We start from the raw sequence: 24,398 nt of genomic DNA on the forward strand, positions 1-24,398 counted from the left end.
ACCCTGTATATTGGATTTCAAGTAATTGTAATCATAATCATTTGTATAATTCTTTTATGCATACTACTTTGGCAAGATCAAAAAATAAAAACTACTTGTTTCACATTTTTCATAGAATTCAACGGATTTTTGTTTATGGAAATGTCGCACGAAGCAGTTTCTAATGCATGGTAATGTCGCATAAAGGTTTGGTTGCAATATAGTTCTGATTCACGCCACAGACTAAACAAAAATTAAACGGATTCTGATCGGTGCTAAAGATGATGCAGGTTCTGTTTCATGCTAAAGATGATGCAGGTTCTGTTTCATGCTAAAGATGATGCAGGTTCTGTTTCAGGCTAAAGATGATGCAGGTTCTGTTCCAGGCTAAAGATGATGCAGAAAAAGTGGGGACAGTAAAACCCCGGGCGTGAGCACTCTCATTTCCTCTCTGTACAAACGAAACAATTCCAAACAACAGAACGAGTTACAATAATTAATTAGGGAAGGGTTCTCATTCCGTCTCGTTTTTTTCAAATTGTATTTTATTAGTCCAAAATTTACACGATTTACGACAATTTCAGTTACAAACTTTTGAACGAAAAAACAATATCCAGTGAAGTGTAATTCCCACATATCACCAAAGTGCAGATTGACCCGGTGATAATTGTAATTAGTAGACTGCGGGGTTTTAAGAGTTCTAACAGTCAAGTCAAATCCTCAACAAGCACATTCAATCCTTTATAAAACAAGAAATTTCGCTTAGAATCGTGAAATTACATTTTAAAGTGCCACTACTTGGAACACTATAAAAGCTATAACAAAAAAGAAACTATTACATATTTGAATTTCTCGATCTACGTAAATTTTTTGCAAATCAGCATGAGAGTTGCAAATTAGCATAAACGACCGCAGTCTAATAATACTCGATCGGAAATACCAAAACTCGGTTTTGGTATCTCTCGAGCCATTCGAACATGGCGTCCAATAACATTGTAAAGAGCCCCCGAGAAGAAAATGTAAACGAAAATGTTGAAAAAATGGTCCGAAACCGAGAGAATCGGGTAAACCACGTTGAAAATTAAACAATTTAGGGGAGGCCGGAGCTGGAAACAATGTGTTGATATCTTTTTGAATCATTCTACTGTTTGAAATTATGCCCATTTTGCCATGAATGCATCAAATTCGCAGTCCAACTGTAATTTCTAATCACAGAAAGATAGTATAGTTTCTTAAACAATTTGATTAACATCCTTGTGATCCAAAACAAAGTATAGTTACTTCCCCCTCCAGTCTCCCCAAAATAAAATAAAAAACGTTCCCCGTAGCCTCGGTTCATAAATTATTATTACGCACTATCAACATACAATATTCGTGTGTAGCAAAGAAACTGTGACAACGTTGCTGGTAAACAACACACGGGAAAATCATGCTAACAAATCATACAATTGTTCTCTCGTCCATATCAACGTTCCTCTCACATACACGCGAAAAAATCTATACATACGCAGCATCAGTGTTATCATTTTCCTGGTCTCGCTTTGGTTACGTTCACCCGTGTCTAAACGCGTAATTCATATAGTAATTCACGATCACATAATCACCGTAAAAAGATTCGCAATACCTACTAAAAAAAAAAAAAAAAAAGAAGTGAATCGAACCTTATCCCCCGTTTTATTTATTTGTTGCTTTCTTTTTTTTTTATATTTAAATCTGCGCGGGTCTCGTGCACCTCTAAACTCGCGAACGTTAAGTTTTTTTCTCTCTTGCTAGAATTTAGGCAGTTCGGTCTCTGCGTCGTTATTTCGTTGTGTTGCTCGGAGTTTCTCCGCTATTTCATTACAACTGAATCGTTAAATTCCATATTTTCATTAATTTTTTCCTATTTTTTTTTTAATCAACTAAATCACCGTTTCGGAACAATGGCGGTCTAGAAAACTAGTCGTGTCCGTCCAAAAAAGAATTTTATAATCTTGAACTGTTCGCATAACTGTTCTCCGTTGTCGGGAATGCATACGATTCGCAGAATCGAATATTTATCGATTTCATTCAGAGAAGCATCAATCGAAAAATGAATTTCTCGTTTCTTAATGGCTCCGTTATGGCAATTAGCGGTTTATCGGCATAGAAGGCAGTTGATCGACCGATCCATAGATCGGCGGAGACTTAGGAAAATCGTCACGAGATCTATAATAACAAATAAAGTATTTGCAATAGTTCCAGGGCGCTCGGAATTCGTCGTACGGCCCTGCGTCTTAAGATTCATAATTCCCGCGAGGGTAAAACACTAGTTTGCTATTTCCATCGAGTAATACGTTTTTTGAGTCAATTCATTGAGTGTTATGTCTCTTTTGTGCCGTGGAACATTATATTCCGGAAAACAATTAAATCAATGAAGTTCGATGTACAGTATGTATAGCTGGGATTTTTATGCACTCGAAATGAAATTGAAATTTCAATAGAATTTTGTTCATTTTGTTAATTTTAATTTACTGCCACAGATAAGATTTGCACGAGTTTTGCAATGTTTCTTCAGGAAATGTTTTGATTAATTTAATATTCATTAGCGCATGTTTTTCAATAGCAAGTAAAAGTAAGAATGTCCCATCGCGGAAATTACAAAAAAGACCATCGTTATTCATTGCAAATACTACATTACTTTTATTTATCCCGTATCATTTTTGTTTACCGTCGACCCCTCGTCGTACAACAAATTCACAACGATAATTCGAAATTGACCGGCCTAAAGGGTTCCCTATAGAAAGTCCTAATTCCCCCATAATTATTCGAACGTTCTTCTCTTCCGTGGATAATAATAAAAAATCGCGCGTGTTTCGCCCATCGACAAACGCGCATCTTAATTCACCGAACGAAACACGCGCGCCCGACTGCGCACAGTCATCGGCAATTATTGTTATATAATTATAAATAAATAGACAAGTTTGACTATTAGTTACAGGGTTGAACGTGTCAGGGAACAAAGAACGCTCCCCGATCAGTTTCATTCGTCGTTCGTTGGACTGACTCTATCCGCCTCGGTATAGTCACCGAAGGTCTCGCGTAAGTATAAACAAAAGAGCACACGATATCCGGTTGAGACGACCCCCGTAGGAATAGATTTTACAGCATTTCCCTCGTAGCGCCGCCCCTTTTACCCCCTCCAGCTTGCGACGCGGCCATTTGAAAACCTTCGTCGCGTCGCTGGCCAATCGGGGCAGCGGGATAAGTCCCGCCTAGTCTCAAGGTCGCGCGACGCTATGGAGATAACGCTGCACTTGCTTGCAAATACAGCGAGTAATTAACTGGGGGGCCTTCATGCGAGATAAAATTTCTTTGGCGTAAAAATGATTGATCTTATTCCCTTCGTAAATTCTTTCAACAGGCTCAAGGAAATATTTAACACTTTCTCTACCGGTATATTCTATACAAGATTCTTAGCGACTGTATCAAAAAAGAGCTTAGAAATATTGTGAATGATGGTACTGGAAGTGGCTTCTTGCAAGAAATCGTTACTATTGACAGATTTATTGACACTGTACCTACCAGCTGTTTGTTAATGGGATTTTTAGTGTATCAAAAGAGAGCTTAAAATTATTACGATACTGGAAGTGAAGACTGCAATCGTTAAAGCTATTGAAAAATTAGGGCGCCTATCGGAAGCTTATCAATAAGATTTTCAATGAATATATAAAAAAAAACAGAGTTCAAAAATCTTTTTGTAAGTAGTAGTTCTCAAAAAATGGTTAGATTACATTGTTACGCTATCGCTATTGAAAAGTTGATTAAAAAATCCCTATCTGTGAGTCACAGATTTGTAAAAACAGTCCGATAAACTCCAGTAGGTAGTGTGTTAAGAAATCCCTAGCTGCGAATCACAGACTTTAATAATCTATTGCATAGTTACTATGATATACAACAATGATAATATACCTATTTAACGAACTATAAACAGTTACATAAAATCTATTAAATAGCCGGTAGCTAATGTGTTAACTCTATAGTATAATAATATCGAAGTGCTACTCATCAAATTGATTCTCAAGTTTCTGTGCTTTACAAACATTTCGAAATGAAATTGTAAATTTTCGGGTTTTTTTATGGATGCATGAAGGTCCCCAGTCCGTTAATCGTTTCGGGCTACTCGCAAACCGTCTCTCTAACTTAAATAATCGATAGAACTATGTATAAACAGTGTTTTAAATTATAAATACAAGCACGTGTACAGGCTGGCTTCACGGAACATTTCCATCGTTAAAAGATTTGTGCGAATCAGGAGGCGATCGGCAATTTTCGCGAGAGTAAATGCGTCTCTCTCTCTCTATGTGTGTATGTGTATGTGTGTGTGTGTATTTTGTGTGTGTCTTTCGAAACACGTTTCAGAGGAAGATAAAATTATTTTCTCCGGTATGGAAGTGCGCGTCGATCAGCGGCGTGGACAAACGTTATTATTCTTTTTCTTCTCGTCTCGTTACATTTTTTTTTTCTTTACAATAATCATTACGCTCCTGTTTCAGCTCACAAATGCTCTCTGTGTTGTTCTCTGACCATGCGACTAGAATTATCGGTCAGGTTTATTATTCGTTCCACTTCTATCATTCTCAAAGGGCGACCAGCCCCACAAAGATGTCGACGAATTCAAGTTACAAAAAGAAAGAGATGGAAATCGTACGGAAAAGAATGGGTTCTCTTATTTCTTTCTTTGTTTGTTTTTCTTTTCAATTTTTCTCCTCTTACATCAACAAAAACATCGTCTCATCGCTTTCCTTTTTCTTTTTTTGTTTTTTATTTAAACGACACGTAAAGAAACCTACCCAGTAAGTTTAGCATGTTGTACGCACCTCGACGAGTTAAATAAACGTATAAATAAATAACATAATTTGTACAAAAGAACGACGTTTTTTCCTCGGAACAAATTATGCGATATAAAAAGTTGCAAACAGAATAAACGTGTCCCTGCAAAGCTGGCTGCACCCTGACTGAGCGGGTCAGTGACGAAAAGGTGTCAGTGAGCTGCCCATATTCCTCCTCCTCCTCATCATCATTATCATCATCATCATCATCATCATCATCATCGTCGTCGTCGTGTTTTCTCTGAGTTCGTACTAGCGGCACAAAAAAATAGTCGTGATAGAAAATAGTAAATATAAATAGTTCTCCGCCCCGTTTCTCAATCGACCCCCAAAAACTCAACAATTCAGGATTATAATGTTATTCTTCGACCTCTCTCTACTCTTCATTTTTACTATTTTCCACGAAGAATATTTCTTAGCTCGTTTTTCGGAGGTAGACCCTAATGAAATGTTCGGTGGACATATATGGTTCTTCGAAATTGTTTATACCCGGCTAGAACGAGGCATCATCCGTTAAATCTTCTTACAAAATACTTCTAGTATAAATTTTATACTAGCCCACGTAAGAAGCAATTAGAAAGAACACTCTAGTCTCGATGCTCGACGACGTTGCGTGTCAAACGTATTTTCGAATTGGACAGAAAATACATTTTCGTTGTTAATCGTGAAATCCACACAACGCGCGAAACAATACGTCGCTCTAACGCGCTAGTATCGTTACAACTAATAATCAATTCTTTTCAGCTCTCTGTCCTCGTTCTACCAACGAAAAGAAACCGCTTACAATTCAACGCTGTTGCCCTGTATATTGTAAAATAAATTACTCCCCCCCCCCCACCCACACGCAGGGTTAGACACACATCGTTTCTGAAACGAAAAAATAGCTTCTTCTTCTTCTCTGTCCCTTTCTCTCGTCCCCCGAGGAGTGCCTCTAAGAAGCTCGTTACTGGCTCGATAACGCGTTCAACGCTACCATCGTTTAAATTCAGTACTAAATTCAGTGTGCAACATTTAACATTATCATAAAATTCAGTGTGCTATATTTCATCAAGTAACGCGTCGTCGTCTCTCCTCCATTGTTTACCTCCACCCACACGCTACTACTATGTCCACAAGAGAGAGCAGAGAGAGAGAGAGAGACTTCCTTCTTTTCTCTCTCTCCCTCAAAACCGAAAAAGGGGTGAACAAAGGAAAGAACATTTTCGAAAAGTATTCCCAAAATATGTCTTTTTTTAAATGAAACATTCTCAGAAAGCGTTCACCGCCGAATCTCTTCGGAAAACCGTTTCTAGAAAATGTTTCCAAAAATGTCTCCCTTTTTTACTATCTGCCTTTTGTTTATTCGTCTGGTGTGTGTGTGTGTGTGTGTTTCCTGTGTTCAGGGTGTGTGTGTGTGTGTGTTGTATGTGTATATAGGATGTTGATTAGGAGGGTTGCTTAATTAGCCTTGAGCTTCTCGTATTCCGTAGATCCGTTGGCGTAGCCGTCCTTCTTCGCCGCTTTGGCCCTGCGACTATTGCCGCCTAGGTAGGCTTTGTGGAAGAATTTAGCGAATAGCACGAAGTAGCTGAAGTACATGGCCAGGCTGAACTTGACGTTGACTCTGGTGATGCCGCACTCGATCAGTCCACTTTCCAGATACTGGTAAGCCGTGATATTGATCACGCAGCCGATTATCATTTGTGCTAACTGCAGCGTGGTGATCAGCATTGCGATCCCCTTAGGCGGTCTGTACCGCATCGCTTTCAGCGCGTAGTACGAGTACATTATTGAGTGGACGAAGTAGTTCATCACGACGAACCACCTAGCCGACGCTGTGTACTCCTTATACGAGAACCAGGAGTATAGTAGCACTGTTATGTGATGGTACCAATGCAGGAAGATCAGCGGTTGCTTCCGTAACACTATAAAGATTGTGTCGCCCAGCTCTGGCAGCTTCGACAGCACGAACATCCATGTCCAGAACCCTGACACGCAGTCTTGCTCGATGAAGCTGGAAAATACGTACGTTGTTGTTAAAACGATCTAGTAAAATATTCAAGGTCAAGGATTTAATGTATACAGGGTGATCCAAAAATATTGTGCTTGAAAGGGGGGATTCCTGAAGTCATTCAAAGCAACTTTTTCCTTTGCGGAAATGTTCCCCGCGGTTTTATTGAGGAGTTATTAACGAAAACCACGGACCAATCGGAATGCGGCTACAGCGGACGAGTTTCGGCTCGGCCAATGACACCGCCACGCTTAGAGGGACCTGTAGCCGAGCCGGAATCCGTCCGCTATAACTGCGCTCCGATTGGTCCGTGTTTTTTTCGTTAATAACTCTTTAACAAAGCCGCGGAGAACATTTTCGCAAAGGAAAAAGTTGCTTCAAATGACTCTAGGAATCACCCGGTTTCAAGGAAGTGCAACATTTTTGGGACAAAAGATGTTACAACTATTTCAGACATAGAAGCGTTTAACGTTATTAAAAACATTTGTTAGTTATTTGATAATGAAGTTCTTACCTCACACTATAATCTGGTTAATTTCGGTATTCATAAATTGATATTCAGTAGCATTAATTTTATAATAGTATAATAGGATTAATAGGATTGCTAATAGGATTTTATGCAATATTAGTACACTCGTAATACATTCGTAAGGCACTCGAAACACTGTAATCTTCTTATTAGATTAATAGAGCTGATAGCATTTTTTGCACTAACAATACAGTTGTACTTGAAAAAACATCGGATCACTATGATTTTGAAATTTAACAACCGATATGAGAAATCTACAAGTTACTTAACAAGCGATAACTTCTAATATTTTGTGCCCGTGAAAATTATTACCCACTGGTAGATAGTTAAATTAGGTGTGTTTAAAATACGTAGATACATATAGGAATATATACATATATAAACTCGAGGTTAAATGTACATATAAACTCAATGTATAGTTACCTAGGTATACAAATACTATGGTAAAACCCATAATTCCTGAGTACATGGATCAATTCTGGTGCTGTTCTAGTAAATCCAATAATGGAGAATGTTGCAAGCAGCGTGTTCCACAGTGAAAGTACGCCTCTTAGATCAAACTTTGGCCTGGTCGACATATAATGCTGTCCACCAAATACTAAAATCATGTAAATGCCACAGTAGTAGAAGCCGTTCGTCCAGTTCTTTGTCATCCATATTTTTGTGTCTAAGTGGCGGAAGGTTTCCTCAAAATTGAAGACGTATGAATAATTGGGCACAGTGACCTCCATGTAATCCACTTTGTTCATCTTGGATTATGTTTCCCCGGCACTTTTCCCAGCAAATGTTACTAAACAAGCTTGCTTGCGGCTCACTTTCCAACTGCAATCAGAAAACGAAATACGGTTATAAACTAACAATATTATTTATTTTCGCTTTTGCTTCACGCAACACATTCCTCGGCGACTACAAAACGTTGTATGCCCATTTTTGTTTCCAAAGCCACAAGGCTGAAAAACTGCGACGCGTTTTATTCAAAGTAGCAAAATTTGCTTTTCACAATAGTTGCATTCAATTAACGTGAACTGTTTATGCTTATGATGCTAAACTATTAGCATTTATAATCTACAGATTATCACCGTTCCCTACGTAAGTATATCAACTACAATTAACTTCAAAATAATGTTCCCCACGTGGAATATATATTTTCAAGGTGGAAAAACGGCAATTTTTGCATAATTCGGAGAACTATGATACGATACGAATAATTTCATGTCTTATCTTTTTGTTTCTTCTTCTATCGCCAATGCCAAATATGTGTTTAACGGTAATTTCTTACTAAACATTTCTAACTTTTATCTAACTACTATTTCACTTGAAGGATATGGTAATAGACTACTTTAGTTTAAACTAATGAGAAAATTTAATAGATTGAACGATAAAAACGAGTTATTTTTAAATGTTAATATCTTTTTAATATTTTCTTTGCCACGTTACATTATTTTCGACTTGTTGAATTTATCATAAGACTTAACATATTTTTATTTCGATTCTGTTCCCTGCAGTTTTCTTGGAAAGTTTTTATTTTGTATAAATATCCGTGACCTAGTAATCACGTACATAATATCCGTTTGATCCGAGACTTTTTCGAGTGCTATAGCATATTATCTTATTCGAAGCTTGGTTCACAGTTTCCTTTTTTTTTCATAGGAATCTTCATGTGGTTATCGAAACTTAATGCGTGCAGTCAAGATGTTATCGCGATCATTATCGTCATTCCCCGTCAACGTCGAAAGTAAGAACGATTTCAACAGCATTCCAACAGATCATCCGGCGTTGTAGTGATTTCGCTATGAACGACACACATCGCACTCGGGCAGAAAAGATGTTTTTGCGGCTCAAGGTCAGTTTAAGGTCACGAGGTCGTAGGTCATTGAACCCGCGTTCGACGGCGGAGCGGGATTTATGGAGAAAGAACAAAAAAATGATGCGATGGAAGAAAACGTCGACAATCTTGAAACGACCTTCGAGATCACCTTAGGCGGATGGACTTTTTTTCTTATGTAAACGCTAAACATTCTTGTACTTTGACTTCTAATATTTTATGACGTCCCGGCAACGTTTTAATTACGTGCAACGATTTGGCAGTTCGTTTGAACTCAACAATAAGATTACAGGCTAAGGGACCCAATTAATGTGCCGAGTACTGTGCCTATATTAATTATACTTATTTTTAAAGCATAATGAATATTAAAAAGGAGATATTAAATTTTTCATTAAAATCGGTTGAATGTTATATATATATATATATATATATATATATATATATATACAAAATATAAATATATATATATATAATAAATATAATATAATATATATACCTCTTTTTTAATATTTATTATGGTTTAAAAATAAGTATAATTATTATAGGCACAGTAATTGGGGCTCTTACCCTAGTAATTGTTTTATTTCAAAAATATATATATATAAATAACTGATTCTCGTGCAATTGTTGAAAGAAATAGAAACGGTATCCGAGGACTACACGTGGAAATGTCAGCAGAATAATTATGTCGAAATGGAATGCAGTTGCGAGGAGAAATCCCGGACACAAAACCATATTGCAAATACGGCCGGCCACGAAAATCTACATACAGTCAGCCGCAAAAGTCTGCGAGCACGAAAATAATTTAAAATGTGTAATGAGAACGATTTCGCACGCTTAACACAGACAGAGGGAAGAACAATAGCACTATTGACATTATTACAAAATCATATTCATGTCTATTGCACTCGACTTCCGGTTCAATGTCGAACATAGTGGTACATTTTTATAGTCCGTCGCTTCGAACAGGAAAACGCACGAATACAGACAATGTGTCGAACATTGTCAACTGTATCGTTCGAAGGAGCCACGAGGATTCATAGTTACGCAACACAGCAAAACTAATGTATTCCACTTTTTGCATCATGACTGTCTTTTTATTACCATTTTATTGAGTCTTTGAGGCATAAAGTGTTGGATAAAAAACAATGTTGCGAACCGGTATACATTTTAATTGTGCAAAAACTTGATTGAAAAACTGATTACGTTCAGAAGGCTCTATAATTTAACGCTCCTGTTATAAAACAACTCTAGAGGATTTTTTAAAAATATCAACTAATATTTTCGTTCAGTAATGGAAAGCTCTTGTTAAATAATACAGTTTTCTCTCTAGTTTGCCGCTACATTTCGGCACACTCGACAACAAATCAAAGCCGCATTAGGTACCCTCATTCGCAATACGTCGAAAGCCGCCACGAGCCATCGACTTATAACAAAAGAAAACTATACTCGTATAGAGTGCTCCAAAAATGCTTTCAAGCAATAACAATTGCAGCTGCAGAATATTTTCGAATATTGTTTTCTATACCTAGATAATACCTTGAAACGACCCTAAACGTCGGTAGTCCTACAGTCACAACCATAAGCTCGGCGGCCGAGTGTAACTTGACTCAAACATTGAACTCCCTTTATTTGTTATTGCTCACGAATTGCACTTTTATCATCATAATCTTCAAATTTTTCTGATTCAAACGAGACCGAACACGATAGAATTCAAATTACATTTATTAATTATATTTAATGATCAATACTCGTTGCATAAGTAAATATGCTTCAAGTTGTGTCATGTTTGGACTCATTTTAGTCGGCGAAATCTGGAAATTACTATGCTAGAGGTTTCACTCGACAAAAATGAAAAATAAAAAAGTTTCATAGCTGAATTAGTATTGCCTCGGCCATGCAGTTTTCTCGATCGATTTTTCTCTCGGACCTCTTTCTCTTTCACTCACTATCTTTTTCTATGCACGTTTAACATAACTTGTGTCGCATTTATAAATAGTATCGAGACCACTTGTATTTCATAACTGCCCGTTTCGGGCCCAAATTATTCAACTTTTGTTTTGCGTGGTTGAACAACTATAAAAGACATTACAACATTTTTTTACGATGCTCAAAAGCCTCTAAAATATTTTCCACAATGTTTCAACATTTTCTACGATGTTTCAACACCTCTAAAATATTTTCCAACATTTTCTACAATGCTCCAATATTTAAAAAGAAATATATTTTCCAAAAGAAATATCAAAAATATTATTCTGTGATGCTCTGCAACCTGACCGGTCTTCACTTTCGAACACGTTCTAAGACGTTCCAACATCTCCAAACCACTGAAAACTATGTCATACGATTTCTGAAGCATTGTTCGGGTCAGTTTGACATCGTTAAAAGGCTGTGAAATATTTCCTCGTCGAATATCGCCCGAAGGATAACATTAGGCCAATCGAAGGTCCCAAACGACAAACGAAGGATCCGTTATGCAACGGCAAATCGACAGGGATTACAGTAGAAAATATAATGAAAGAAATCGGCGGTGTTGCGTAACTGGGACTTTCGTTTATGAGGGACGACCAGCTTTAATTGATATCCCCGTACCTCATTGGTTACGACGCAAACCAAACGGAAGTCGAAACAGCTGAACTGCGACCTCCTTATATGATCGACGACCTCGTTAGGATGACACTTGTCACGCTCCTTATAAAACAAGACTAAACGAGAGAAATTTGCATGGTACGAGTCCCAGGACAAAATAGGTCGAAAAGAAAAGCTGGGTACGCAGACCTCCGTGTCTCTGCTTGACACGTTACGCCCTCAACGACTATGCACGATCATTATGAACACCTTCCAAATGACCGTTCATTTCACGTTTGAAAATACTCGCGTAATTAGACCCCGGATGTTTATGCAACTTATTTTTATCGGCCGCTATGCCGACACAAAAATCGGTCATTTCTTCTGGTGAAAGTAAAACATTATTAATAAAAGTATTTATTGATTTTTGTTGATAAAAATACTGTCAATTTTTTTTTTTTTTTTTTTTTTGAGAAGAAAAAACATTTTCGTTAACACGTGCATGCCCATGCACTTGAAATTTGCTTGCATATCACAATTTCAAACAGAGGCAGTAGAAAATTCTAAAAAATATCTTATTTTGCAATTCTATTTAACATTTACGATGTTACAAAAAAAAAAAAAAAGAAAAGGATTTGCAATTTCTGCAGCCGAAGCAGAAAGAGTTGATGATATTGACAATCTCACTGGGTTTGTCGGTTTAGGGTATATTTTTCTGAAATTTTCCAAGGAAAAATTGTACCGGCTAGATTATGTTTCATTGATTCATAATGGTGCTACAAGAAGTTCTTGAAGCCACACTTCGCTTTTCTTTGTGCGATATAATTAATCCATTCAGGACGTCAGTGGACGACCATTAAATGTTCCGAATGGCTGAGTCAGTCGACAGTCGTAGCATGCTCGCGATGTCTTCATTTTGCGTAGGTAATTGTATTCGAAGTGAATATATTTCGTTGTGACACACATGCATCCTGATGCAGCTTACTCGTGTTACATCTACATTACCATAAATGAATAAGTACAATACATTTGATTGTTGAAGAACAGAATAAACAAATCTGACGAAGATTATAAGATCGTAAAACAAACACATACACACACGCGCGCGTTCGCGCAAACCGGCATTTATCAATCCATCCTGCGGGTGCACTTTTCGAAATTTTTAGGGAACCGTTCGAGACATTTTCACAAAATTTGCCACATTAATACGTTACGTAATCCGACAAAACCCAATAAAAATAAATGTCGTTCCGTTATGTATATTTCTGCAACGGAAATCTGCATCGGAATTATGCGGTGTGATATTGTATAAGAAAAAAGAAGGAAAAACATTCCGCTCCGTCAACGATGAAAAGTCAAGATCAAGGACATCATTATACTTTGTTCAACGCATTACTAATATAATCTCGACAAGTAATTCGAATAGCCTTCGGCGGAACAGACATGTACAGTATGTGTAAACCATACTGTCGCCTTTTAGTCGTTCGATTCTGTTGCACTGATTTCATTTTCTTATGTCATCGAACCGGATGACACCGTCTTCTTCAATATTCTTCAACTTCGCGCATTCTTCGAACTCATCTATGAAACTTATCTACAAATAAAAAAATACTTGCAACTGAAAGAAGAGAAAGAGTCATAATATTGTTGAAGCTTCCATTCGAAGTCTAGTCTCTCGAAATGTGTGAAAGAGATGCGCGTAATATTTGTAAAAAATTGGACCAAACTTTTTTTTAATGGTTTTTTTTTTTTTTTTTGTAAAACCGTTACCAACACATTCCTGACATTTATCCGATTCAAACGAGTCCAAGCACGATACACTTTGAATCGCGTTTACCTGTTTAATCCACGATTCTCGTACACTCTGCTCAGTTCGGATAATCGAGGTTCTACTAAAGTGTGGATTAAACGGACAAATGTCATCCAAATTGTGTCGTGTTTGGACTCATTTTAATCGGAAGAACGTCACGAATCCGATGGTAATAGTTCCATACAAATTAAAAGCTGTCGCAGAAGCTACGAGCCTCACCAGAGGGAGATTATGGCCATTATCGAGTCTCCTCTTAAAAAAAAAAAACATTCCGCAGTCTGACTGAGCAATAGAATCCGAGGCCGTTCACTGGAGAAAGGCTTTCACTTGTACCTCCGGACGCTGGGTGCGATTTATCACTGAAAGTGGCTACCAGCTCCAGCAAAATCGGGGTTTCAAGAATGGGAGAGCTTTTTCATCGACATCTCCTAGAGAACTTCTTGCTTAATGAGTGTGACGTACGTGTACACATCTTGTGCCAGCAAACTGGGGTCTCAGAGCGAGCCATTAGTGTACCGCCGCCTACACCTGAATGTTGGAATTTATCTGACGAGTGACCTCAGCTGGAGCTTGCAGTCATCAGCGATTACAGAATCAAGATTTAGAGATACAAGAACGTCTTGACCCGTTTGGGCGCAAAGATTATCGGTTATCGATTGATCATGAGACCCATTAGCCATTGAGAGGCTGCTTACTGACTGTCAATAGCGAATCTCACTGACTTTGCCAGGTAACTGCCAGGTCTGTCCAGACCTGGACAAAGAAATCCTAATTATCAGAACGATCAGACAAGGAGCCTAAAAATTCTAAGAAAATTGTATATTAAGGCAAAAATTTATAGCGATAAGTATGGAGTCTCAATTGTACACAAAAATCATGCACAAAGTTGGGCTATGTCTTCAATGGTTAATTTTTAAATAAAGGGATCTGGGGCACAAGAATGATTAGAATAACTGACCATACGTGGTTCTAATGGACAGACAGCGCAGTTCCGGACAGTTTCTTTTGAAAAATAGGGTATAGTAATCTAGCCAGAGGACTATGGGTACTACAATCAGCCCGGAGGCAGTTTCAGCCTATGCTGTACCCCCGACTGAGTTTTATTCCTCTAACGAGTGAAAGTTTCTTCTATGCAATATCCCTGACAACTCGGATCCCAGAGGTTCAGCTACTTTCTAACCTAAACCTCATCTGTGATGACACTTGTTGGACCGTGCGTGAGCGGTTTCATTCTTCGTCATCGTGGAGTCATTTCCAGAGAGAATTAACCAAGGAATCCGTGCGAGAATGATTGGTACTGTTACTTTCAGAGGAACAGGTGCAACGTGTAAAATATTGCATTATCTTCATGTTGTAAGTCATGCATTATATTTCTTTAATACAGGGTGGCTCAAAAGTTGGTAAGGCTTTACAAATACCCCCCCCCCCCATATCGACACGTGACATACGTCATTCTATTCGTTTTGACATGCTGAACACGAAATGTACTCGTCGCTTTTGGGGGAAATTAATGGTTTCCAAGATATTAGCGAAAAACTACAGTGTTGTGAGATTAAGACCTGAGTCCCCGCTCTAACTTCCCCTTCTACCGCGCTATTCCCCCACGCTTCCGCCGTGGCCCGGTCACGTGACGCGTGTCACAATGTCACGTGACTAATCAGGTACCGAAATTATATTTCGTGTTCAGCATGTCAAAACGAAATTTAGCCCAAAAGTCACTAGACTATTTCAAAATGGAGTAACTATTTTATTGTTCACGCCTAATTTGTTTTACTGTTCGAAATTTCTTTTTAAATTTTGGAGTACGTATTGAAGTCCGTATTTTAATATATAATCGTTGGAATGTTAAATATTTGAACCATTCATCGGGAAAGAGAAATTCAAGAGTGAAATTTCGCACCGGACGTAAGCGACCCAGGTTGCCCTAGGATCGTTAAAAATTCGCATTTACTCATTTATAAACAAATTTGAATTATAAATAGTCTGGCGACTTTTGGGTCACCCTGTACAAGAAATTATGTTATTAGCGAATGTTAAGTAGAATATTTGACAGGCAAATTATTATTGCAAAAAACTAGTGATCCAGATGTTTAGAAATGCGAAATGAAGTAATTAGATAATCAGGTAGTTTTTTTTCTTCTTCTATGACGCGCAGTGCTTACATAGTTGCCTACACAATTTCTACGGCGAAAACAGACACGTCTAGGAGCAAGAAGCAGGAGATGACCTCGGATTTGTTTGAAAGATCCGCGCGCCGGTACGTCATTGGTCGTGCACCATGCAAATTACAGGTGTCGCGCACGGTTTCACGGGAAAAGTCGCGGGGGAAAACTGTTTGCCTAGTAATTAGCGAGCCCGCGATTTCTGAAAGTGCGTACGCGCCGTCTTTGTGACGCACGAGACAACATTATTCACAGATGAACATCGTCATCTCGGTCCATTGTGACACTATGTATATGTAGTTTTGTATTTCTTCCGTCCGGGTGCGCGTTAAAAAAACAGATAAAAAATGTAAATTTGAAACGACCGGTTTGAACACTTGAAATGTCGCTTCTCTTTGGGAATGCATTGTGAGCAATCGGCTAAATATAAATTCACGAAATTTTTACGAGATATAAACAATGTTTTGAAAGACATATGCAAAAATTCTCAACGCAAAATATTCATTTTAAAATGAGACAATTTTTTGCGAACATTCTACGAACTGTCTGGTTGGATGATTAAAAGTCGGCCCTCTTTAGGAATTTATTGTGATCAAACCGCTAAATGTAAATTTACGAAATTTTTACCATACGAAAATAATGCCTTGAAGAACATATACAAAAATTTGTTACGCTAAATATTAATTTTTCAAAGTATCATTTTTTTGTAGGACCCCTCTTTGGAACTCCCTCGAGCACTGTGCGGATCAATTTGCTTTGTATTTTTTCAAAATTTGTCAAAAACTAATCAATATTAGGAAAAAAGTTACTAGTAATTTAATCTTTCAAATGGTTCGATACAATCTCAGTCTGAACTTCTCCAACATCATTAAACCCCGTTTATTGTTAGCCTAATAATGCCACGCATCATCGTATCTATAATTCATAGACCAATTCTATTCTAATTTGACGCTTTGCATTGTTATCTACGCAAGTGTCTTTCAAACGACAGACCCGAAGAGTGAATTAAATAGCATATTTTTAGTTGTGTACTGTGGTGTGTTGCAGTTACACAGTATTTTCCGTATCCTTCACAAAACGTGAAAGCTTGTAACGTGCCATAGAACAATAAAAAAAGTTAAACTTCAGTTTATCTCACGATAGTGCGAAAATGAAATATTAAATAATGTCAAATATGATTACCAAAACTTAATTTCCTTGATTTCTGAAAATTTTCATGTAAACCTCATATTAACATATTATGTTAGTATTCATAACTAGTTAGCACGTCGATGTCAAATACTAATTTCTGGTAAAAGGAGTACCTATTAGATAGACACAACTCCGTTAATTTAAAAAGTGTTTAAACAAAATTTTACGTTGACACGCTTCAAAATAGAAGCTACTCAGATAAAAATGGCAGAACGTTAAACAACTCCCAATAAAAATATTTTTTGAATTTGCCTAATGGTAAAATAAATCTGAAGGTAGTTATAATGATCAGACTTTGAATACCCGTCGATTCAAACAACGTTTTCGATCCCGTACGTGACACTCTCGAATTTCCGTCGCGTGTTCGTAAAAATCGCAGCTACCAGCCAGCAACAAATTACGTAATTTCGCGACAGAGATCATGTGTATGCGTTCACGTGCCGGTATTGGTGGCATCACGCCACACTCGCGAGACAAAACAGGGGGAAGCACATGGCGCGCGCAGAAATCGGCACACCCTCGGCAATCGACGATCGGACAGATAATAGCCCGCGCAAAAGTAAACCGTTTCGATCAGCCGACATTTGTTTACATAAACGGCGCGGCCAGCCAGGCCATTCACGGAAGTTCGTTTATCAGATTACGTTTGAAGAGCGCTGTCGAAAGATATAATCGGACTTTGTACACATCGGTCGTCTTCCTTACTGTACCACGCCATTCAATCAGTTGCATTAATCGGCCATTGAAAAGTATACGATACGACTGCAATCTTCGGCCATCATACGTCGAGCCTAAAATATTTTTTTTCACGCATTCTTTCAGATAGATTTACCGTGAAAGTAAATTTTCAAGAAATTTTCAAATTCTTGAAAAATTCGAAAGAATTCTTGGCGATACGATCGTATAAGTTGAAGACACGGGAACTGGAAGGTCAGGTTATAGTGTGTACAAACGCTATACCTCGAGTTCTTGCCACCGGTGTCGAACGTAGAAAAGGACAGCGAGTAAACAAAAAAGATCCACGGCGTTTCGGTGAGACTATACTGATTCGGTGCCATAACTCCGTTGTTTTCCAATATTTTTTCATGAAACTTTACCAACATATTCTCAACATTTTTCCGAGTAAAATGACACCAAACACGTCACGGTTTGGATTATATTTGCTCGATTAATCCACGATATAGTAGAACCTCTATTATCCGAACTCGCCAAACGAATACAAGCGTTTGAATCTATATGGGGCACAACCTACGGATGAAACATGTAGATTTCTTCGTTGCGATAAAATGATCCAATTGAATATTAAAGTCGGTAACTTTCCACAGCCGTCCTTGTAAAATACGAGTTAAACAATTCTTTCGAATTATTCTAATTGTTCTGTTCTCTTCGAACGATTACTTTTCCCTTTTCTGGAGTAACAATCCTTTAAAGTGATTGTGGTAGTAATAATTTATTCTCGGGCCATATATTTAAGGATTAACATATGAATTGTTGACATCTTTAACATTTTACAAGTTAATTGACAGTATCGCTCGAACGAGGACACACGGCATTACGCTATCAACTTGCTTCCATTTGCGTGGAACTTGCGTCCGATGCAATCTATATTCCGAACGTAAAAGTACCTTTTTTAAATTTGCGCAAATAGTTCTCCATATCACTCGCAAATACATATGTATGTATGCATATACGTCGCGACTAGTCAACGTGCTAATAGAGATGGGGTGATCATCATTATTTCGTGGAAACGATAGACAATCTTGTTAGAGTATTACGTGTCCTTAGCAAAGCAGACAGTACGGTTGTTATCCGGATCGAGAACTGACTGGCAATTTTCTATAGCGAATCGAAATCATTTCGCCTCAGAAAAACATTGATCAATGACTAGGGTAAGCGACTCAATCACTGTGCCTATATTAATTCTACTTATCTTTAAAGTATAATGAATATTTAAAAAGAGACATTAAATATTTTTCACTAAAATCAGTTAATACATATTTCATATATCTCTTTTTTAATATTACAAATTTATTTACTACATATATTATTTTTTTTTTAATATTAGTACCCCCACAGTAATTGGGTTCCTTACTCTATGGCTCCTCCGTGAAAAAGTAACTTCATATCATTCGAAATTGGATATTCGAAGCAAATAGTATGCTAATTTGCTAATAAATAACTCTAGTAATCTAACGAGAGAAATTCCCATGTCCAAAGATCGTAATTCATACATTAAAATAATTCTAGCAGATTATGGATTATTCTAATATCATTCAAATTTCGTTCGAAATTAGTTTTTCTAACATATCCAGGATCACGTGACCGGAACCAATTCGAATCGCTTCATAACTGTTCAAACTCAAGATCGTGAAACTCAAAGGACTTTGTCTCGGCACGCATGTCTAAGGCATTCGAAGGTCTTAACCATTTATTCAAATCATTTCTTTCGGAAAACAAGTTCCGTACACGTGAAGATTCATGCCGAGAGGTAACGCGACCGACAAAAACTGCCGTAATAATGGATCATTACAATATTCAGGGAATTATCTGAATAATAGACAATTTTTGTACGGTCGTCGAATAAATGAAACATGAATGTTATATACAGTCAGTTCCATAAGTATTCGTACGCTCTTAAAAATCGCATAACTTTGTCAATATTGGACTATACTACTTGAATTTTTTTGAGAAGTTAGAACAATTGGATCACTACATAAAGTGAAAAAAATTTTTGACAAAAATTGCAATTGGTCGAAAGTGCAGAGAAAATACTAAAAGTTGTATTTTGCAACCTTTTTATGTCGACTTACATTGAAAATTTAGGACGTACGATTTGTAGATCTGTATGAATTATACATGTTCTGAGAATTTCATCAAAATCGGTCAACGTTGCAATGTGCTGCAGATGTTCCAAAATGATCACATAAGAATGATCTCATTCCCTGAGAAGGCCAAAATTCTGCGACTTTCGCCCTTCAGTTTTCATCGTTAAATGTTTGTAGCTCAGTTGACCGATTTAGATGAAATATTCAGAATATGTATAATTGATACAGATGTACAAAACGTACTTTTTAAATTTTTAATATAAGCCCGCATGAAAAAGTTGCAAAATACAACTTTTAGTACTTTCTCTGTAATTTCGACCAATTGCAATTTTAATCAAACATTTTTCTCACGTTATGTAGTGATCAAGTAGTATAGTCCAATATTGACAAAGTTATGCAATTTTTAAGAGCGTACAAATAGTTATGGGACTGCCTGTATGTTATATATCTCTTTTTCAATATTCTTTACGCTTTAAAACTAAGTATAACCAATATAGACACAGTAATTACTACCTCCACAGTAATTAGGTCCTACGAGATGTTTTCCTCGTAAACGTGACTCGACAAATAAAAAACCATAACACAGGTGGAACAAACCGAGTAAATTACTATATAGAGCACATGATATTCTAATGTGACGCATACTCAGCCTTTTTCTGTCGTACGACGTCTCGACGTAAAAAAAAAAAAAACGAAACGCCTACGAGCGTTTTGTGCGCAAAGGGTGTAATATGACACCGTCGGCAGGTCGGACGACCCCTAAATCTGTTTATTTAAGATAATTCCGTTTAGTATGCTCAGCAATCCTTTCGTATCTGTCTTTTTGTACGATGTGTCAACGTCGAGGGCATTGTTTTTGGCTTGTCTTATCGAAGACAAAATAAAACGGAACGCTGTCTCCTACGATTTGATTTCTCTTCGTGCGACACGAAGAACGCGCGGTTAAGGGACGGACGCGCGGGTAATTCGAATTCACAGAATTACAAACCGGATTGCAAATCTTATCGCGGCTCTTAATCTACAAAACTCTGTGAAATAACTATTCCAATAACATTTACTACGAATCAGTAAAAGCTCTGGACAACTTTAAAAACCTTTGGTTTTTTTTATAAATTATTTTGCATTAGTTTATCAGTTGGTACAAAATACGTATGAAAATTACCAAATGATAATTTTAGATTTCACACAAGACAAAGTGATAAAAAAGAATTGTCTTTGGACGGTATAGTACAGTCATACCTGTTTTTATGCGGTCGTTTTCTATGTGATTTTTTTTTTTTATACGGTACATGAATGCCAACGATTAGAAGAATTATGTGCATTTTGAACATTTCTCCATGTTTAAAATGAGAAATTAAATCTCTTTAAAATGTTTCCAAGTGTAATTTAATTATTGATTTTGTTTGGAAAGCACTTTAAGTGACACTTTTGTTTAATATGTTGTAAAAAATTATTTGTTATAGCTATTTATGAAGTTTGTGAATATTTTTTTTTGTGCGATTTTGTATATACATTTTATGCAACTGTGAGCGTACAGTAAATGTACAAACAAATTGTTTAAGATTGTGCTTACTGTCACAGAAAGTCCACCCACACACACACACACACACACACGCACGCACGCAGACAGTTTTTTTAAACAATTTTGAAATCGCGTTATACGGGAGTCTACCGAAGCGGGAATTTCAAATTCTCCATTGGTGCACGGAAATTTACAACACGCTGTCACTCGAAAATTCGTTGATTTATTGCCGAACTTCGATAATGTCAGCACGCGGCTATCCAGTTGGACCACTTAATCTCCGCACACGTGTATTCCTGATATTTAGAAGAATAACGATAGTGGGGGGAGCGCCATGTAATACACCGATAAAAAGTTTTAAATGTACAGATAGAGGTTACGGGCGCGATAAAATCCGAATCGCGTCGTACGATGAAATATTTATATACGCTTTTGGACTACAGTAGAGCGTCAATTATCCGAACTAATTGGGACCGAGGTGGTTTGGATAATAGAACAGTTTTAAAATTACTTATTAAATACAGGAGTACTATTGCTGTAATTAGAAATGTGATATATATTACTCGAAATATAGGTATACGATACACAGTAGTTATACATATACAGTTAACGTTAACAAAACTTCTTTGTTAAAGTAATCTTCAATATTTTTCTTCTTTTAACCCTCTTTTCGAGATCTCTCATTCACTACTTCGGATAATCGAGATTCCGATAATTGACGCTCTACCGTAATTCGAAACCTAACCCAGACGATTATTCCTTGCGATATTCACTTAATTGCAGGCGGCATAAGGAACTCGGTAACGCCGGGAAAGAAACAGAAAATAATATTTGAACGGCGTTAACATCACTGCGACGTTTGCGTGGAACAAACAGAGGTAGCAATTCCCCGTATAATTTGCATTCTCCAATTTACAGGTAAATTAACCGGCGCGTTGAAATTGTTCACGGTTGCGTATTGCCATCCACGTGAACGCCGTGCCATCGAATCGCAGTGCTGTATCGCGTAGTACGATAAAAACGAACGGTCAATTGAATTTCGACAAGATTCATTCAAACGATTGGATATCTAAGAGATCGAATCGAACGAGCAACAAAAAGGAATGAACCCACGTTCGATTCCGTGTCGGTGAAAACTACGTTCAAACGACAGAGAAATGTCGATTACAGTGAGCGACGCGTACGAAAATAAAAAAAAATCCGTTGAAGGCATGGTGGTTCCGGTGGCGTGATCGGAAGTCGCGGTGGTCTCGTTCGAATTAACGCACGACAAGGTGGCAACCGCCTAATTGCGACGGTGTAAGGTTAGAAGAGGATCGGCCCTGCGTTCAGAGAAATATTAGACGTGTGAAAGTTTAGCGTGTCATAGCATTGAAGAAAGCAGTCGAACGGTGTGCCATAACAACGAATCGCAACGCGAAACGAATTTGTTTTCGCGGCGACACGATAACCGTGAATACACCTCGTGCGAGATTCGGTTGATAGAATGTTTGCGGACGATTAAATCGCGGTGTGTAAAATGTCGTCTGCAGATCAGCCCAGAAATGACTGAAATTTCGCATAAATGTGAGAAAGGTATAAAGAGATGTTGATAATGTTGCACGAGGTGTGCAAATTCCGTGGATACATACCAGCAAGGTGGGCCGAGGAGCTGCTGGTTGCAGAGCAAGTCTCGATCGGGGAAAATGAAGACACCAGGTGGATCACAGAGGACCTTTGTTTTACTTGGTTTGTGCACACGGAAAGACGAAGACTCGCACTAACATGCGGGCAGTCGCGGCTGCCAGCTTTAAGTAGGCATATTCGTTGATCACGACGGAACAAGGCTGACTCTCAGTGGTAATGGCTTTCACGCACGCCGCCGGCCCAGCAAAATGCAAATGGTAGAACACCGCAGGGCGCCATTTTTAGTTGGATCACACGCACCTGCGCACACACGACGCCCCCGCGTGGACCAATCGTGAAACTGCAAAAGCGTAGAAAGTCATTTCACTATGTCAGAGAGGATATGAGAGTGCTCACGCATGGGATTTCGGTGCCTCCAGTATGGTGCTGCCCCCAAACCAAATTTTAGCCTGGACCAGATCCCTCATCACTTGGGGCAAAGAGCAATTGTTTCGAAAAAATTTATTTTCAGATCTAATATCCAATTTGGAGAAAAGTTCCCGAGAGTTAGAGCACATTTTACTCTCAAACTAATTAAAATTTTGCGTATTTCTTGCAGCTTTGAGCAAAATCTTTATCGGAATAAAAAATATTTAATAATGAATGAAAGACAAACGAATTTTTATTCCTTATTCGAAGGTTCGGATACAAAAAGTATCACGCATTCGCGTGAGTGAAGCAACGAATGTCCCTTTAAATTTCGTTTGCTCGGGGCGCGCACACGATTATGTCCTGTCAGTTCAAATTATATCGTGTTTATGTAGTGTCATTTTAATTAGAAAAATGAAGTTTTGTAATTGGATTAGTACTGTTTACTATACTACTCTGCGATCGAGGCAGCCCGACGGCAGCTTCGAATAAAAAAGTATCTTTATTCATTGGATAAATTCTCGTCGTATAAAATTATCTATTCGATACTCGTTGAATAAAGATTACGCGAAATGGGCTTACCGGAAGCATTAATGTTCCAATGAAATTCATTTTCAAACTGCGTCAGATTATTCATGTCACCTTTTCACATTAATACTGTAGATCAACAATTGTACACACAATGTTATTGCCAGAGAATGTGTACCTCTCTGTTATATTTCAAAAATAAAATATTTTTCTTGCGAGAAACAGGAAAATTGTCCAGAATTAAACAAAACACTGTCCACGTTTGAAGAAGGCCCACGATTCTCAGATGGCTTGTTTTAAACAAACCAAAAACAGTTACACGAATCCTTTGTAATATTTTATATCTTCTTCCTCAATGATATGAAACAAACCATGTGGTCGCTAATGACCTAGCTGTTAATGCGACCACTTTAAAATAAACGATATATAATAATAATAATAATAATAATAATAACAATAATAATAATAATAATAAAATATTGACACTAAATTTAATTTTTTTTTTAAATATCCTGAATTGTTTTCCCTAAAATACAAAAACCCCAGATTTAGTCCTTTTATGTACCCAAGATGTCACGCCAATGA

At 37.6% G+C, this 24,398-nt stretch overlaps 1 protein-coding gene across 1 annotated transcript; it reads right to left on the reverse strand.

The window, feature by feature from the left end:
- Window positions 1-5,734: 5,734 nt before the first annotated feature.
- On the reverse strand, window positions 5,735-23,140 carry LOC143359004 (very long chain fatty acid elongase 6-like). Its single transcript, XM_076796598.1, has 3 exons — window positions 22,883-23,140; window positions 7,772-8,170; window positions 5,735-6,822 (listed from the first exon to the last, which is right to left on the reverse strand). The coding sequence occupies exons 2-3, from the start codon at window positions 8,095-8,097 to the stop codon at window positions 6,267-6,269; spliced, it is 882 nt and encodes a 293-aa protein (XP_076652713.1). The 5' UTR covers window positions 8,098-8,170; window positions 22,883-23,140; the 3' UTR covers window positions 5,735-6,266.
- Between the last annotated feature and the right edge of the window lie 1,258 nt (window positions 23,141-24,398).

The sequence above is a fragment of the Halictus rubicundus genome, chromosome 11 (assembly GCF_050948215.1).
Source record: "Halictus rubicundus isolate RS-2024b chromosome 11, iyHalRubi1_principal, whole genome shotgun sequence".
Taxonomy (NCBI): domain Eukaryota; kingdom Metazoa; phylum Arthropoda; class Insecta; order Hymenoptera; family Halictidae; genus Halictus; species Halictus rubicundus.